This window comes from Psammomys obesus, unplaced genomic scaffold (genome assembly GCF_907164565.1).
Source record: "Psammomys obesus unplaced genomic scaffold, mPsaObe1.curated_primary_1811, whole genome shotgun sequence".
Taxonomy (NCBI): Eukaryota; Metazoa; Chordata; class Mammalia; order Rodentia; family Muridae; genus Psammomys; species Psammomys obesus.
The window spans coordinates 22829204-22848166 of NW_026585895.1; the positions used below are offsets into that span (position 1 = coordinate 22829204).

The 18963-nt window shown below is 41.5% G+C and overlaps 1 protein-coding gene and 1 pseudogene across 4 annotated transcripts in view; both read left to right on the forward strand.

The window, feature by feature from the left end:
• LOC129671079 (olfactory receptor 8K3-like) overlaps positions 1 to 12068 on the forward strand; it is a 174474-nt pseudogene extending 162406 nt beyond the window's left edge.
• A 298-nt stretch (positions 12069 to 12366) lies between these two features.
• The window catches only part of Rbms1 (RNA binding motif single stranded interacting protein 1), a 212540-nt gene continuing 205943 nt past the window's right edge, over positions 12367 to 18963 (forward strand). For all 4 annotated transcript variants that reach the window (XM_055600165.1, XM_055600169.1, XM_055600167.1 and 1 more), the window contains exon 1: positions 12367 to 12517. In XM_055600165.1, coding sequence (XP_055456140.1) covers positions 12443 to 12517 — 75 coding nt within the window. In that variant the 5' untranslated portion in view covers positions 12367 to 12442. The remainder of the gene's footprint in view (positions 12518 to 18963) is intronic.

The window sequence follows — 18963 nt, forward strand, 5'->3', positions numbered from 1 at the left end:
GCCTATCAGAATGTTGATAGCAGAGGAAAAGAATCTGCTTTGTAGGATGATTTATTAAGTCAACTAGCGTAAATGGAAGCAATTAACGCAAGGTGTTGTGAGGAGGCAAGTCTGGTGAGGGAGATTCGCACAAGAGAAGCACTTGAGTTGTGGCCTAGGCAACACGGAGAAAACAGACTGGTCACAGTGAAGGGCATTTATCAGGTGTGGATTAAATTGTCACTGGTGTCCTTGATTAATTTTCATCCTTTTAAGCCTTATCTAATTTTCAGCCTTCTGATCATCTATCTACCTATCTATCTATCTATCTATCTATCTATCTATCTATCTATCTATCATCTGTCTATCTGTCTGTCTGTCTGATTTATCATCTATCTATCTATCTATCTATCTATCTATCTATCATCTGTCTGTCTGATTTATCATCTATCTATCTATCTATCTATCTATCTATCTATCATCTGTCTATCTGTCTGATTTATCATCTATCTATCTATCATCTATCTATCTATCATCTGTCTATCTGTCTGTCTGTCTATCTGTCTGTCTGTCTATCTGTCTGTCTGTCTATCTATCTATCTAAGCTCTATGCACATACATGTGTGCATACATGTAGAGAGCATCAGACAACCTTGGTCGTCATTTCTTGTTAGGATTACAAGCATCAACCACCACAGTTGGCTCAAAGAAAAACCTAACAAACAATAACAGAACAAAACAAGGATCCTGGGGCTCAAATTCTGATTCTCAGGCTTGTGAGACAACTGCTTGATTGACCGAGCTAGCTCTCCAGCCCAACTTTTATACTTAAAGGAACTAAAATAAAAGCCAGTGAGAGGCGACTCGTAGAAAATTAGCCCAATGATAAGTAGTGATTTCTTTTCTCTCCGAAGCCACCTGACCTCACGGGACAACAATAAAACTAAACTCTGTGGGTGGAAGGGTAAGAGGTCATCGCTGCTTTGTACCATAGAGATCGTCTAATCCCACTCAAGCAGGAAGGCTCATTTGGCTGAGTAAAAGCATGGAGTTATCTTTTCCCTTAGACATAGTCATTTCTTTCTAGCCGAATGTCTCCAGACACATCCGTATTTACACTTTAAGTGTTTTATATTATTCATAGGTAGTATTGATAGTGTGTTGTACTGTTATGACGTGAAATGCTAGGATCTCAGGCCAGAGAAAATAGGAAAAACATCTGTGTCTTTAATCTCTACTTGCTATTTCTTTTACGTTTAAATTCGTAAAAGATGCCACAATGTTAGACACGAAGCTTTGAAAGATGTGCAGAGGTTTTCCATTCATAGTGTAAAAATTAAATTTGATGTGTGGCTAGTTTCTGAAATGGGGTTGCTCAGTAAATGAGAGACACTCCTAGGCTCTGCATCTTGTTAAAAATAGAGTCTCATCTGTCTGGCCTGGCCTGGGTGTGGCCTCTCCTAGAGGCAGCAGGATGATGACTAGAATGGATGACTGCTCACTATCCTGACTGCTGAGGGCAAGAGCAGTGTTTGGACCAGGACAGATGCGAGTGGAGGAGAGAAAACGCCTTCAGAAATTTCACTGAGCCACTGGGATCTATAAAGCAACACATTCTCCACCCCTGTGGGTTTCTGTAACCCAACACCAACTAGAGCATGGTGACACAGCCATTGTAGCAGCCGTGATCATGATGTAAAGGACTACAGGTCTTCACGTACCTGTGAGAGTAACTCCTCATTTTGATAAAGTGAATCTTCTGAGGAACTAAGGGGAGTAGGGCTTTTTAAGGGAATTCTTTTTCTTTGAAACAAATCACTTAGCTTTTCCTTTGCTTTCCTTGTTTGACTGTATATTAATTTTCAAAAGTAGGTATATTTTGGCTCTTTAAACATCATTGATGCATTTAAGAATTTTTTTTTAATGATTGCACACTTAGTAAGCATATCTATTGTACCATTACTAGAATTGTAACTGTTAAAAACTCTACCATGTGAGCAAAGCAAATTTAAAAAAAGAAATGAGCCAGGAGCATGGTGTGGGTGTAGTGTTGATTTTGATCCTAGTACCACCAAAATAAATAACAAATAAATAAAATAATAAAAAGAGTATTATAGTAGAATGATGAAACCAAAAGTTCTCAAACTACATATTTTTTATCATTATAATCATATAAACCTATATTTATATGTGAATTAAGGTCATGAGAAACTTTGTAAAAATAAGGGTGGCTAAAAATACAGTGTTACAGAAAGTTTATGTAGGTGTGCTTACTAAATCCCAAAATAAATGTAAAATTAAACATATAGTCCTGTCTTCCTCTGGCTCTTTGCTTACAGTGAAACAAGTCACATTGCACTGAGGATAAGCTCAATTCGAGTTCTGATTTCTCTACCCCGGAGCCTTGGCAAGATGTAATCTTACACAGATTTATCTTGTCACCTGCAAATGCAAACGAGTAACCTACATAGCAGGGAGATTGTGGGGATTAAGTGAGATAAAGTTTTGTAAGTGGCTGACACTGTGTGAGAGACACCAAGTGTAAGACGTGGAAGCCGAATGTGAGCCAACTAGAAAATGACTGATGGGAAGTTTGATGGGCATACTTTGCCCATTCTCTGCCAGCACCAGTTACCTAAGGGCTTAGTAAGTGACCAAATAAGCCAGACACCCAGAAATTTACAGCCAATACAGTCTTCCTGAAGAGAAAAATTAAAAAAATTTAAAAAAAAAAGGTGCTGGCTCTTCCCTCTGAGAACAGAGAAGACCAACCTCTCCAAGAATGGGGATACCCTAATCACTACACAGAGCACACATTATAGCCCCATAATCTTATTACCCAGGCATCTAACATCCTTTCTTCTAAGCATTGGGGTGCAGGGGCTGTTCTTCTGAACATTAGATAAGATTTTTCTTCCCCCCACCCCCTTAGGCTGAGCATCCTCCATATACAAAAAGTTCCATCACAAGTGCCTTGACAGCACAGGATTACTGGAATTTCATTATCGCTACTGTGTCAATCACCGTATATACCAGGTACAGAAAGTCCTGACAGGGACTGGATGGTTTGCAGTCACTGCGTTCTGCATCGTGCATACAGGAAATGAACACCATCGCGGTTCATACGAGATGGAATTTAGCCCTCCAGACAGATTTACAGTCTTGCTTGTGCTCCAATATCCATTAGCAGGAGAGGGCTACAGACATGGAAAGGTTCCTGCAGTCCTAGGGACATTCTTTGATGGAGAATAATCTCCCCCAAAGTGCAGGTGAACAGCTGAGTGTCGATCTAATGGAAAGCCACCGCTGTGGGGTTAGTTTTAGGTCCCCGGTGTTGTTCAATATCCCCTCTTGGTGACAAAATGAAATTGGGTAAATTCTCAGTTCTGGGAAGATAGAAAATATGACATGACTATTAACGCTTAAAAATACAGAGAGGGAATTTAAATTGTTTTTAGGGGTATGTGCGAAACAAAGCATTTTAACAGGAAAACGAGAAGGCAACGTTAATGCACGTTCAGAAATTACAATGCTCCCTAGAGACACAACAGGAACAATGATAGGGCAGTTACAAACACAAACACATGGGCTTGAGATCATGGTGAAACAAGGTAAAGATACTGACACATCAATAGGGATTTGCTGTACTCCCTTTTTAAACAGGAACACAGTTCAGCTATTCTTTAAAGGAAGGTCGACTACAGGGGTTTGGAATAGCATGTGGGACAACACCTTATGGGATTCTTCAGCAGAGTCACAGTGCAGTCAGAGGAGACCTAGCATATACATCTCACAAAGGTCAAAGTCCTGGGTTATTCAGTCAATAGAAAAGATGTTCAAGGAGTTATTGGTCTTGTGGCACACTGATTAAGTACTACCCATGGTCTACAGAGCTGAAGGTGTGTTCTTTATGCCATAAATTACATTCTGAGCACTTAGAAGAGATTCCCAAATGATAAAAACGGTTTAAAAACGTATATGAGTCTGATTTCGAGATACCAGTGGACATCTTAGTGCATGTGTATAGTAAGTATTGTTACCTGTGAGCCTGCAGTTAGGAGGAAAGAACAGAGGTGGAATAAGACTTGGGAGACACTCACGGTATATGAGATGCAGTAAAAACTGAGAGAGAGGCTGGGGTCATCTCAGGAGAGAACACACACACACACACAAAGCAGTGGATCAAAAAAAAAAAAGACAGAGTAAGATTGTAGTGTTTATAGTATACAAGAACTGGGCTAACCATCTATGTATGATGGTTTAACACCAAACTATCACACATAAGGCGGAGATTCCCAATTAAATAAATAACCTTAAATAACCCATATACGTTCTTATAAAAAAAAATAAATAACTAAGAACAAGTGACTCATGCGCTGTTTGTGGTAGCCAGAGATCCAATCAACTTAAATATCCATCAACAGTTGAATGCTCAGGTCAAGTGTGATGCAGTGTACACATGTGTATAACAGAATTCGGTTCGGCCATTAAGAGGAATAAGGCAGTGACAGTATACTTCGGATGAACCAGTGAAACAGGATGCACCGTGAAAGGAGACTGAAACAAAGGTCATGTGATGTATGACAGCATTCAAACGAAATAGCCACAATTAGTAAATCAAAAAGGGAAAGCGGGCTGCAGATTCCAGAGGCTAGATAGGAGAAGAGGGCGCTGAGGATCAACCGCTTAATGAGGAACCCTTTGAATTAGCATCCGTGTGGCATATGGTGTTTACCGTATGAGCCGGTAGGGTGTGGAAAGCAGTTATGTAATAGAAACGTATTCAGTGCTCCCTGCTGTGAGAGCCAACCTCCAGCACAGCCTCTGATATCCTACCTCCTCCATGTGTAGTCAGTCTCTTGACACATTAGTTCTCGTAGAATAAGGCAGAACTGAGTGTGTTTTACTTCTGAGACGGGGGTATCGAGATATTACAACTTCTGTCTTGGTTAGCCACGTGCCTAGGCCCTCTCCCTGACCATCATTCACTTTCGAAGCAGCTCTCTGTCCTGTCATGAGTATTTCCACAAATAGGCACACATACAACCAGCAGCAGCGAACAGCCGGGAGCTAGATATTTCGGCTCCAGACAAATTTCCAGGAGGGTTCTCCAAGAGATAGCTTTGATCTCATGAGAGACCTCTGAGCCAGAACCACCCAGCTAAGCCACCCCCATAATTCCTGACCCTCAAAAACCATATGAAAGAGTGCATATTAAGTGGCTAAAGTCAGGAAGCCATTTTCAGACAGCAGTGGGTAATTAATATAATTAGGATATAGCCTTTCTTATTTTATTACAACCTAAAAGATTCAACCTCTTTACACCACCACAAATTGGATTAAGTTCCAACACATACATTTGAGAAGCATTCAGATCATAGCAGCATATGCTTGACATCCTAAATCATAAGGAACGATTTGTAAATTTTCAGTTATATTTAGAGAGGCATATAACAGGCACAAAGATTAACCTTTTTGCCTAGAGTTCTCCATCTTTAATTCTGCCCCTATTTTGTTCCGATTATATCCCTATCTTCTCGGTGGGTTCACATGACTCAAGGTCAGAGAACAGCTCACACTGGATGTCTTGGAATGGGTACAACACCCAACTTGAAGGAAGTCTGAAAGAACTCAAGGTTAAGGTCAGAGTAAAAGTGAGCCAGGTGAAGAAGTTGGAAAGGTAGATAAGAAGTCCAGAGCTGGTTGGGGTTGTACAATGTGAAAGTTTGGAAGAAGCCGGTGTGGATGAGAAAAGAGAACTTCAAGAAAGAAGTAACTGTGGAAATCTTAGAAATGGAAAAGGTAGTGAAAACGTGAGTCATGCTAAGAGGTATGAACCATCAGTGTCTCTCAGAGTCCAGTGGGACATGACCGCTATAAGAATGCTTACATTTTTCTCCATGATCTTTTAAAATATGCTTTGACAGTTACAAACAAACTACTTCGGTGGATCTTTTGATATTTGTTTTTTGTGGGTGGTTTTGTTTTGGATAGAATTTTGTTAAGTAGTTTGAGTGGCCTCACCCTCACCATCCTCCTGCCTCGAGCAGAAGGTTCTAAGATTGTAGGCACAGAAAATCACCTCTGGTGACACTGAAGGTTTGACATGTCTAACTCGGGATCCACAAAACGAAGCCTGAGTATAAGCACATGGAAACTTCAGACCAGAAGGTTAGAGACAACCTTTCTTGAAGACTGTAAAACAGCTCCTGGTTTATGACAAAACCCTGCCATCGATGCAGGGCATTGATTCCTTTAATCTGCGTTATTATTCTAAAAACTGTGACATCTATCTATGGGAGGCATATTTCTATCTTATGGAAACTCAGTGGCATTTCCTTTTAAGTGTTTTACACATGTATACATACCTCATCATGGAGTATGGAAGGAAGACTATCGACCAATCAGTAATTTCTACTTTTTGCGTAAAGTTTTCTTTATTTCTCTTGAGCCTAAATCCATGGGCAACCTACTGATGATGGAGCACAGAGGCTGTTTATAGCAAAATGACTGATTTTATCATTCACTTATTTCAATGCTCTCAGACAAATGGCATCAGGAAAACAAGGTGTTGATCAAAAATAATTCGTTTAGTGAGTGTGCTTCTGATTTCCTATAATAAAAATGTTTACCTTTGTTTATAAAAGAAACAGAGGAAGAACCCAGAAAAACCAGTTTCTGCCTTCAGGCTGTTTTCTGCAGGAAGTCAGCCTTCAACTTTTCACCCATGTAAACTCCTTTCTGCTGACCCATTCTTCCTATATCCCTCTGCGGGACTTTCCCTCTGTGACTTAAAATTCCTAACCTAGCTCCCAGTCTCCTCCCTTCACTCTCTTGCTCTTCTCATATTCCTTTTTCATGTACTTATTTATTTATTTATTTACTTACTTACTTATATTACTATTTATTTATTTATTTATTTATTTATTTATTTATTTATTTACTTACTTACTTACTTATATTACAATTTATTCACTTTGTATCCCATCCCAATCCTGCCCTCTTCCCTTCTTCTTCTCCTCCATGCCCCTTCCCCAGCCCACTGATAGGGGAAGTCTTCCTCTTCCATCTGACCCTAGCCTATCAGGTCTCATCAGTACTAGCTGTATTGTTTTCCTCTGTGGCCAGGTAAGGCTGCTTCCCCCGCAGGGGGAGGTGATCAAAGAGTCAGCCACTGAGTTCATGTCAGAGACAGTGCCTGTTCCCCTTACTAGGAAACCCACTTGGAGACTGAGCAGCCATGGGCTACACGCAGGGGTTCTAGGTTATCTTCATGTATAGATTCTTAAGTGTTCTTTGTCATTGTTATCTCAGCTCTGTCATTCTCCTTGATCCCAAGTCTCATGAGGCACATACCAACTCCACTGTCTCCCCACTGTCCTGCTCATAGAAAATGCTTCTTCAACATCAACTAAGGGGTAAACACTAAACCAGAATTCACAGGGAAAAGCACCCAGGGGCTTAGCTTCTTCCAGAAGTCACCTATGTGCCAACCTTCATCAGGAAGCTCTCAGGAGCTCCAGATGTGGTAAGCACATAGAATACACTTTAGAGACTCTGTTATTATTGTAAATTAATTTTCAAAACACAACTTAAATTTTAGAATTTAAAAGCAAGGCATGATATCCTTCTCAAATGATTGCTTAAAATCTGAACAGAATCACATGAAAACCCTGGAACAACTTTAAAGGACTATTTGGGTCTGATAAAAAGGACTGGGAACTAATTTCAAGGACTCCCACTGATCAAAGATGTGACAGTCTGGACAGCTTCAGAAATAATGACGTAAATAATCGGAGAAACCTAAACAGTATAAAGTCCATGAAATTAAGATGTTCGGAATGATAACCTTTAGGTGTTTCCTATGAAAACAAAAACTGACTATTTTTGAATTCATCAAATAAAGGAAAACTTATATAAGTAAATCAAAGAATTGGAGGAAGAACTCCTCCAACTCTGTACAGGCAGAATGCTAAGCTTGCATTCAGAAAACCCCCAGTTTGCAGCTTCCACTGAAGTAATGTGTTTGGTTAGCTTCTGGATATTAAGGCGGCCTGTGAGTGGGTGGACGGGGGAATCTCTATAGTGCACAAGTTAGACCAACAACCACCACATGACTAATAAGTTAACACCATCACCAAGAAAGAAACACCCTTGGTTGTCTCCCAGGGCACATACCTTCTGCCTGGACAGTACCATTTAAAGTTATTCTTTATCCCCAGGTGGATGGCCATCTAGTCAAACTTGTAGAGTTTAACCATCACTTGAAATACTGCTACAATGCTACAGTCAGCGGGGTGGGAAATTCTATAGGCCAGATGTTCTAAATCCTTCAACAAATAACCATCAATTCGAAAAGTGAGTGGGAGTGAGGTTTTAGATAGTGAAAAATCCCCAGGAGCACATGAGCCAAATTGATATGCAACATCGTTTCATTGGGACTTAAATAAGCGAAAGACAAAATGGGATTTTGACAATGGAAATAAAATGAGGGAACACAAGGAATTAATATTAGCGAATTAATATGATAATATTAATATTATCATAATATTAGCGAATATTATTTGTTAATGGGTGATACTTAAAATTTTCTGTGGTTTTAGAGATTTCCTATTAATAACTCCAGGAAAGTAAAAGTGAGGTGTTTCTTCGTGTGAGTGAATGCTTGTGTGTGCGTGTGTGTGTGTGTGTGTGTGTGTGTGTGTGTGTGTGTAAATAATAAAAGTTGAAACTAGGTGTTAGAAAAAAAAGGTCACTATTTTACTGGCTGTCCTTTTGCATTTATCTGGAAGCAATTATGTTTAACTGATTTTTATTTTAGAGATGCTTTAGGGTGAGATGTGTGTAATGCGTGCACGCGTGTGCACACACACACACGTCATTAGACCATTCAAAGAAAAATATATTGAAATGTATTCTTATCCATCTACAGTCCAGGGTCATCTTTGGTCCATTCCTGATTCCTCCCAACTTTCTGCTCCTGTGGGGAGACTCTTTATTCTGAATTCTATGTTTATATTACCTATGTCTTATTTATGCTTTAAAAACTATTCATGTGCTTATATGCTGTTTATTTTTCTGCTTTTGAAGCTCATAAAAATGGAATTATGTCTTATATATTGTTGACTTAAAAATAACTAGATTTTTAAAAATAAGTGTGTGTGTGTGTTTCTGCATCTGTGTGTGGGTTCACCCACATGAGTACAGCCATGTGGGGGGGCCAGAAGAAGGCAATGCCTCTCTTGAGTTAGAGTTGCAAGCAGGTGGGAGCCAGAACTTGGATTCTGGGAACCATATCCGGTTCCTCTGAAAGGGCAGTGTCCACTCTTTATTGCTGAGCCAACTCTCCAGACCCTTGACTTGCTTTTTGGCTTGGGACTAAACTTGAAATGATGTGTCTGGTGCTTTTAACTGTGGTTCTTTACTTTTCCTGTTGCAGCATCCCCTTGTGCCTATATCCCAAGGACGTCTTAAGCACTGTGGACATCTGAGTTATTTTTGGTGCTGTATGAAGATTCCTGTGCACATTTCCTGGTGCACCTATAGATTGTGTGTGCACCTGCAACTGCATTGTAGGATACAAGCAAATAAAGGTGGATAATGGCAAACTGTGTTCTGTGTAGATGGCTGTACAAGCGTATGCTTCTTCTGATAATCAGTGCTCTTGAGAGTTTCCTTCTCCCGTCTTCACCTGCTCATAATATTTTCATAGTTCTTTTTTTTTTTTTTTGCCAGCCTGAAAAGAAAGAGTAAAATGGCATCTTATTGTAATTATCACATTACTAATTGAATGTAGGTGTCTTGTCATATGTAGGCTGAACATTTGTTGGTCCTGGTTTGGTTTATTTGTTAGAATAAAGCCCTTTTACTCTAACAAGTTGTTTTTCTTTTTCATTCTGATCTTGAGGCGTTCTCTACATACTATGCATATTACCTTTTATAGTTATTTGTAGTAGTAATTATTGGGTTCATTTTCTTATTCTTTATATGCTCATTCTACAAACCAAGGATCTCAGTAATCTCAGACTGTCTTTCCCCTTGTTAATCTTTCCTCACATCAGGACCCAAGAGCTCTCCTTCATGTTGCCTCCTAACAGCTTTGCCATTTGGGTGTTGGTGTGTAATTTTTAATGCAGGTGGAGTCCCCCACATCTGATACTGTGAGGCAGGACTTTGATTCCCTTTTTTTTCCATGTGGATAGCCAATTGACCCAGAATCATTTAATGAAAAGTTCATTCTTTGTCCACTGCCCTGTAATACTGGCTCAGTCATAAATCAAACCTCTATATAAGTCCGGGCTCTTGAAAAATGGACTGGATTTTCATCATGCTGGAGGAAAAAAAAATTAAGTAGAACAGTCTAACTTTGGCAATTTCCTGTGTCTTTCAAAGCTAGACCCACTGAGTTCTTTCTCAAGCTTTGTCTCTCCACTCAGTCACCCCTCCAAAACCATTATTCTTAAGTCTCTCTGGGTTCCCTAACGTATCAGTTTAGTAAGTTTTTTTTTTTAAACTTAAAAACCAAAGTGTTCTCATATTGAAACAGTGAGAAGAACATTTTAGTTCACCCAGCCACATAGTGCATCACTCTAACCTGCTCCTTGGCACTGCTCCCCACAGAGCCCACCATGCAACAGAAACTAAGGAAATCTAATTTCCTTGCCAGATTTTCTATGGATGAATGAGGAAGTGCACGGGCTGCCTCCTGACATGTCCAAATTGTGATCGCACGAACAGCATCTATTTTGTTTTTTGTAAAAAAAAAAAAAAAAAAAAAAAGTATGGCCTAGAAACTTGTCTAAATCATATAAAGAAGATAAGGGTTCCAGCTCACTGTTTTATCATGTTTGAAGCTTGTCTTAAAATACAATCACATGAAGATCTGACCACTGAAGAAAATCATGCATCCCTGTTCTGGCTAGATTTACCTTGTGCTGAGAAGTGACTGAGAAAAACCAAAAAGACGAAACAAAGCAGCTGAGTTCTGTTCAATACATTTTTTTTTTATCTTTGCCTTTTATCAGCTGTGTAAGGACATCAACTTAGGGACATTTCTTCCCCATCTTTTTGCACATTTTGTATTGTCTCTTTTTGAGCTAGAATACAAAAGTCTTCTGCAGGCAACTTCGGGGACCAATTAACTCCATTAAATTATATCCAGTTATGTAGTGAACTGAACCGCTGCTCGTCTGGGGCTGGGTAGAGCTGAGACAATTAGGAGATGGAGAGAAGCAGAAAGGGAGATTGATTTTATGTGTCACCGAAGCACACTGCAACAATATGCCAGCGTGACTTTCAAAATGGCCTTAAAATATTCCAAACTCAGGGAGTTTCCTTGCTCCTGAGTGGGAGTTGACAGACTGTCTGGCAGCGTTAGAAAAGGCAGGGAGAAGCCGACGTCTGTATTGTGTCCTCTAATAACTAATTCTTCTTTTTGGCATCTTCCCCTTAGAAGGACCCGTCAGTTTGTGTGAGTGTGAGTGGTGTGTGTGTTTTTCACATCTGGGAAAACCAAACCGAAGGACACTAACCTTCCCAAGGTCACTTAGAAAATTAGTGCTGAGACCTGGTATGTGGGTGAAACAGAACCCAGGTGTCCTGGCTCCAGCTTTGTGGTTGGACATTAAAGCATTTTCCTTTGTGGGGAGAGGAAAAAAAAAATAACCGCTCCGGGAATTTGGAGGAAGTGAGAGATTAATCAGATTTCCTCTTTTCCCCCCTTCCCTTTCTTCCCCCTAACGAAGATTAAAAACTCCAGAGAGCTAGAGGTGCCTTCTCGGCAGTTCTTAAGCAGGGTCCACCAAACCGACTCCCACCCCCGACACAAAGCGATCGCCGCTCCCAGGGATTCTGCGCGTCCTCTCGAGAGCCGGGGAGGTGAGGAGTGGTGGAAAGTCGGCCCTCACCTCCAGTGGGTCCCGAGCTCGGTGGCGCCCAAGCCCCGCCCCCGGCCGCCCTTCCCCCGCGGCCTCGGCAGCCAGCCCCTCTCCCCTCTCGCTGTCGGGCGCACCCACCCCAGATGCCGCCTGGCACCGAGCGCAGCCGCCGCCGCCGCCGCCGTACTTTCCACTTGTATTGATCACTCCTAGCTCGGTTCAGCCTGCTCCCGGAGCGCAGCGCGGTCAGCGCGCCAGCCCTTGGCAGCTCGAGCACAGTCGGGCTCCCAGAGGAAACTCCTTGGGAGCGCCCTGTCCGGGGTGTCCTCTGCGCTCTGCAGTGTCTTTCTGTCTGCCTGGAAGGAGGAGGAGGAGAAGGAGGGAGGAGGAAGAGCAGAAGGAGGTGGAGGAGGAGGAGGAGGAGGAGGAGGACGTCGTCTGGTCCCGGTTGGGAGGTGGAGCAGCGGCAGCAGCAGCCGCCGAGGCAGCCGCCGCCGCCGCCTCCGGAAAGGGAGAGGCAGGAGCGATCGGGACTTGGAAAACCCAAAGTGTCGGCGACCCTGCACGGCAGGCTTCCTTCCAGCTTCATGGGCAAAGTGTGGAAACAGCAGATGTACCCTCAGTACGCCACCTACTACTACCCCCAGTATCTGCAAGCCAAGGTAAGGAGGCGCGGGGAAGGGTCGCCGAAGGAGGGGACCGCGGAGGCGCGTACCGGGCCGGGCCGAGGAGGGGCGCACGGCGACCCTGCCGCCCCCCCGGGCGCAATTGCTGGGATTGCTAACTATAGCGCTGGCCTGGGCAGAGCCGGGCTGCGCGCGGGGCGGCGGCTTCCCGGAGAGCAGATCGCGGCGATCGGGTTACAGAGAGTAGCGGGGGGGAGCGACTAGACAGGAAAGGACCGCCGGCCCCTTCCTGGCAGGCGAGGAGGGGACGGTCTCACGGCCTCGCGGCGCCCCGCGGCCAGCTCGGGCTGGCGGCCAGCCGACGCTTGGGGCCCGAGGCACAACCTGCAAGTGGCGGGGCTTTCCGACCTCTCCAGGGCCTCGCCCTGCGGGCATTAACTCCGGGGTCCTCGGGAGTGGCGCGCAGCCCCCCGCCCCGCCCCGCCCTGCCCCACCCCGAGGGACTCCCCTCCAGCTCCCGCGCGCGCGCGACGATTGTGGCCAGAGGGGGCCGGGACGGTCTCCTCTCAGCCTCGGGCCCTGTGCGCCCGCCCCTCGCCTCTGATCTTTGTGCGGTGTGGCACTTCACCTGGTTACTGATTTCCACTTTTACGCTGGTGTTTTGGGTAGAAAAGTGGCCAAAGTTCACTCCGCATTCATTGATGTCCCTTTTAATCTTCTCGGTAGCTTTTACATAGGAGAGACAATGGGCAGTTTTCGATGCAGAAAAAGAAGTGACTTTGTATTTACTTTTTTTTTTTTTTAAACTATCTTATATGTTTACCACGATGATTTTCGAATTCTTTTCAGAAGTGGCACACTCCTGGATAAGGACAGCTGATGACATGTGGGCAGGCAAATTATGGCTGGCTTTCCAGGGACCCCGGGTACTTAGTTAATGGGCCTATGCTAATTTTACAACAACAGTTTGATGCCTCCTAAATTAATTAAAAAAAAATTATCAGGGTTCATGAAAAGTGCATTTTACCGCCCTGGAAACATCTGCCACAATTAGGGAAGGCCGAAGGTGCTGGTGGGCACACCAGCCTCCTTTGGTCAGGAACACCCAGCACATCCTTCTAGATCACAAAAGGATCAGGTATGAAGGCAGTGTTTGAACTTTCCTTAGGGGATTGCTTAGTGGCAGATGGGCATTTTTGACCTGATACTAAAAAAAAAAAAAAAAAAAATTCTATGATTCAACCTCGAAAGCTTTTTTTCCTTTCAATGTGTGTGGTCCGTGTTGTCCTGTACCTACAAACATAGCCCAAGTCTTGTCAGCAAAGGCCAGAAATTTCCTGGCACCCGAAGGCCTGCTTGATGCTCTTATAATTCTCCTCTTATCTTAGATCACAGGGATCTGTAAGGTGCTAGCAGCTGTGAGAGCATCTCTGCTCTGCTCTCCATGTGCTTGTCATGTCATTGTTTTAGGAACTTGAGGGAGATGCTTATCCCCTCTCTCCTCTTCCTCCTTCTCTCTCTCCTTCCTTCTTTCCCTCTTTCCCTGCCTCTCTCTCAGTGTGCCACACCGAAGCTGTTTGAAGAAATTTCGTAATGTAATCAATGCGCTACCTTTTAAATGTGTTATATATTTAATGCACTCATTTAAATTATGCAGCATTTGGGTGCCTGAAGGACAGCCTAGTCAACACTTAAATCCATGAATAATAAATACACACATTCAGGTGAAGAAGAAGAAGAAAAAGAAGGCATGTTTCTATGAGTCGTTTACCTTAGTAATTTTTATGTACCATTAGTAAGTTAGAATCCAAGTATATAGCATTTAATATAGCTAATGCAATGCCATTTGGCTTTTTTTTTTCCCTGTAAATAATTGAAGAGAGAGACAAACGGCAAGAGCCTGCTGGAGTAATTAGGGCTGGATCCCAGGAAGCCTTAGGGCCCATTTTCTGAAAGTGTGCTTCCTGCATAAAGCATTTAATATTGATTTGTGTTACAGTAAATGACAGTCTCAAAACATATTTTGCTGTTTCTCCCATGAAATCTGAAATCCTGCTACTCCGAGTCCCTTTGTTTCGGGAGAAAAGTGCGTCCTCACTTGACCTATATAATGCGATGTTTTAAAAGTTTGGTAATGAAATCTAAACTCCCTATTGTAAAGGTGTCATAATTAGGTCGGAAAGGAGTGTCTCCAAAAATGCAAAGGGAGCAGATGCGGTATTAGATAGCAGAGTCAGAGTGTGGGACATACCCCTCTCCTTTTTCTTTCCTGTAGTCTCTGGTAAGATGGTGTTCGTGTACATCACTAAGAAATATGGAGACCTTATTTGATTTCTAGCTTAATAACAAGTGTAAGCTACCTGAAGAGTTAATAAACACACTGCGAATCTGTGGTCTGCTGGGCCGATCCTTGCCTGTGTGTGTTCTGACCTTCCTGAGACAGACTACGTCACTCTCTCTGAAGTACACTGTGATGTATTTGGCTAGTCCCAGCTGTTGTGAACTTCTGTTTGAAAGCTGTGTCAAAAATTAAGGATTGGTCTAGTCATTTAAAAACCTGTTTTAACCGGTAATTAGGAACTATACGTGGTTTTGTTGGATCATAGATCTGCTGTATTTCATCAGAGCACTGGGTGATACCGATATTTAAAAAGTAGTTTAAAACAAATTTTATTACTACACTTTCAAAAGTTGTATGTGTCGAATGCTTTTTGTACTAATCCAATCACAGCCTGTTTTGGCAAATTTATTTTGAAAGATGCTCCCACAAAACACATCAGTTCTTCATCTTGCACTCAAGAAAATAACATTTAGAGCCAACCACTACATTGGTATACATCATGCTTTGGCAGAAAGAAAATGCAGTAACGTCTGTATGGAGCATCAGGTTCATGTGAGGCAGCTGGGAAGAGAATGGGCACGGATGGAAAGGAAATGTAACGTTCCCATCATGCCTTATCTTACAGTGACATGGGACTCAGGTACTCTGATTTTACCGCGTGTTGGGTGGTTTTGTTTTGTTGGCTTCTATTTCACAGTCAGTACTATCTTATTTTAGCAGCTTTACTTTATCACCTGGCACATTCAGCCTGAAATATCCTTGATGTAGCTTTGCAAACATAAGCACACATTGTTCTAAAGAACATTCCAGATGTTAAAATGACTTATGTGATACCATGAAAAGTTAAATTTGTGCTTCAGGTTTTAGCTGTTAGAGAGAGAGAGAAAAAGAGAGAGAGAGAGAGAGAGAGAGAGAGAGAGAGAGAGAAAGAGAGGATATTTAATTAACATTTTAACTCAAAGATTGGTTATGTACACATTGTCAGCCGCTATAGGAATTTCACTTTTGCACAGGCGGCCTTGGAATGAATCATAGCTAGTGTACGTGGGAGACACTCTACCATATATTAGTTCCCATGCAAACATTTGAATGTTTGTGGGGCTATAATACCTCATTTTTCTCTTTGGAAGAAAGAGAAGTATAGGTTTTTTTAAATTTATATTGTTTGTTTAATAGTTTGTATCACTTGAAGGCAATGTGCCACATATAATCTTTATTCACATACTTTAAGTATATAGTTCTCTAAAATATATCAAAAGCTTCCATTTTGTGCATTGATTCCTGTACTAAAGAAATGTTTTATACTAAAGAGATGGTTGTTTCTGAAGTAAAATAATTTTGTATTAAGATGATTTTTATATAAATGGATACCAAAGAATATATCTGAACTCAGCTTCAAAATCTGAGCAACAATAAAATAATTTGCATTTCCACTGATGAAGGCTGAAGGGACAAAACCGTTCTGACCTCAACCTTGTTAACACACTTGACCATTTCACTGGACTTTTAAACAGTTATTTATCCGTAGTCAACAAGTGTTATGCCAAGCAATCTGACTCTTCTAGAAATTAAGGTCATGGTTCTTGGTGCAAAAGTAGCAACTATAACACAGTGGATGGGCTGGACAAGAGCACAAGCCACGGGTGCTTTGAGTCTTAAGATGTATCTGCCTTTACCAGGTGAGTAAAGCTGCTTAAATGAATCAGCATTGTAATGCAGTATTTCACAGGGATTCACTGACTTGATTTCCTTACTAGGATATTTTGAGTGTCTACACATGGCATGACAAAAAAAAAAAAAAATCAAGGTTATGGAAATGTTAAAAATAAAGTTGCATTATAGAGCAATAATGTTGCATCCTTTCTTTTGGGTATATTTGGGTTTTGCAGAACCCAAATATCTAGAGACACTTTAGCTCTTTGTTGAGAGTGAAACATTAAGCTACTAGAAAAGAATAAGGGTATATCTGTGAGAGAAGAGGAGTATATGCTTTTGTAGCACCACTGTAGGTACTTTTTGGATTTTTGGTGGAATTTAATTTCAAATGTAGAGAATGTCCATATAATATATTTTGTTGGGGAGCTTTGCGAATACGTTAGTGTGACTGCAGCTTAGCAGTTTACTGGGACTCTGAAGTTATTCTAGCTAACCTAGTAATGGGCAAAAGAATTTTAAGTTATAGATTTTTTTTTAGCTTAATAGAAAATTACTCTCTTCCCTTTTTATTTAAGAGAAAATTTCCAGAGAAGCAAATCTTATGGTTGGTTATTTAAATAATGTATCACATAATCCAATAAAGATAAATGAGTAAGATCTATCTAGAATGGAGGCGTAAGTGTTCTATAAAAATGGCATGAACTGATAAGAGTTTGCTCATGCGCATAAGAGGGCTTTCTTATCTAGTTTGTTTTGTCCCAGGCACTCAAAGTTTAACTGGTTTGTTTTCTCCAAGCAGTGCCATAACTTCTCTAGAACTGTCTTCAAAGACAGTTTTGTGCCAGGTTTGAAAACAGTAGGTGCTGAATAAATGCTTGCTGGTGAACTAGTATTATTCGTGCAAAAAAAAAAAAAAAAAAAAAAAGATGCAAAGTTATTTTAGGCCAGGGAGACTGTGTAGACAGAAATCTAAAACTATAACAACTGAGCCTAATTTTCTGATCGAGTCTGAGCACAGGGAGCTTTGTATTTTCATTTACTTTGATTCTGTGGTAAAATTTTTGTGAATTCAGTAAGAACCCTAAAAAGAATTATATATTGATTGGCTGATAGTTTATACAGCCAAAAGTGGCCCCTGCTTCCCTTCACCATCTTTCTGTCCCTTTCTGGGGGTGTGTAAGAAATCTTCGATGAAGAATACGGATGCTAGCGAAAATGTCACCATGGTCCATTAAAGAAGTGCTAATACAACCCCCCTGGATTTCTAGCATCAGTCCCCTCTTTACCAACGCTACTTGAATGTTTTCTGCTTAATCTTCCAGAAAATTCCTTTTCAGGAAATTTCAAACTTGGCAGAAACACTTACTCAATCTAGTAACAATTCATCAACTAATGCGCAAACTGAGGTTAAAATGTGGAACTATCGTGGTTGTTTCTCACTGTGTAAACCTAAACTGGGCACTTGACCATCCAGCTCTTAAATACAGAGACCATAGCTTTAAAAAAAAAAAAAAAAAATCTCAGTCATTGTGATAGTTAGAGAATACCAACCAAAGCATATATCAGTCGTCCTCAAGTAAGACCCTTCTTCAATGAAAGGTAGCTTATTTAGACACAAACAGAATGACGTCAGTTATCTAAGTGCCGCACCATAATATTTGGTGGAACGTCAAGGTCAATATTGAGAAGTCGAACCTTGGACTCAGGGATGTTCTGTGGGGTGGCCTGCGGTGTTCTTTTTTAGTTCGCTGTCTCATTTTAATGAGTAAATAGTGGACATCATAGAACTTGGCAGGGTTTCACGAACACACGGCTGTGAGTTGCATCAGGTGATACCCACAAAAAAATGGCCTCTTAGAACCACGTGTCACACACACACACATACACACACACACACACACACACACACAGATTTGATACTGGAAGCTAAACATGCCTGAGTCTAGTAGGTATGAGGTGGACAGTAAAAGGAGGATTTGGTAGCCATGCCAACATCCAAATGAATATATCCAAAGTCTAACTGCCATGTCAACAATAAACCAAATATAATCCAAAATCAAATTCCTTACATTTGCTTAATGTATATATTCTTCTTACCATAACTGTATGAATATTTTAATTTTTCAACCAATCACAGGAAAGTGTGTTGATCACGAGAAAGAAACAAAAAAGGATAAAAAGGAGAAACTCAATGTTTTGACCTCTTGGTGCAGCAAATTTAAAATAGTGAGCGTTGCTGTTTCCCTGGCATTGTGTTTTAGCAAATTCTTAAATGGATGCATCTGTCATTTTAGGAGATGGTGAGTAAGGAGAGTCTTCTGGATAATGACTGAGAATACGGATTCTCAAAGAGAGATTGCATGCTAATATGCAGCTAACTGCCACTGTAGGCATACAAAGTCATCATGTGGTCCGTGGTACCCTACCGGGGCCGTAATATATGCATGCTGAAATTAGGTTACGCCTTTCAGCTGGCTGCCTGGTG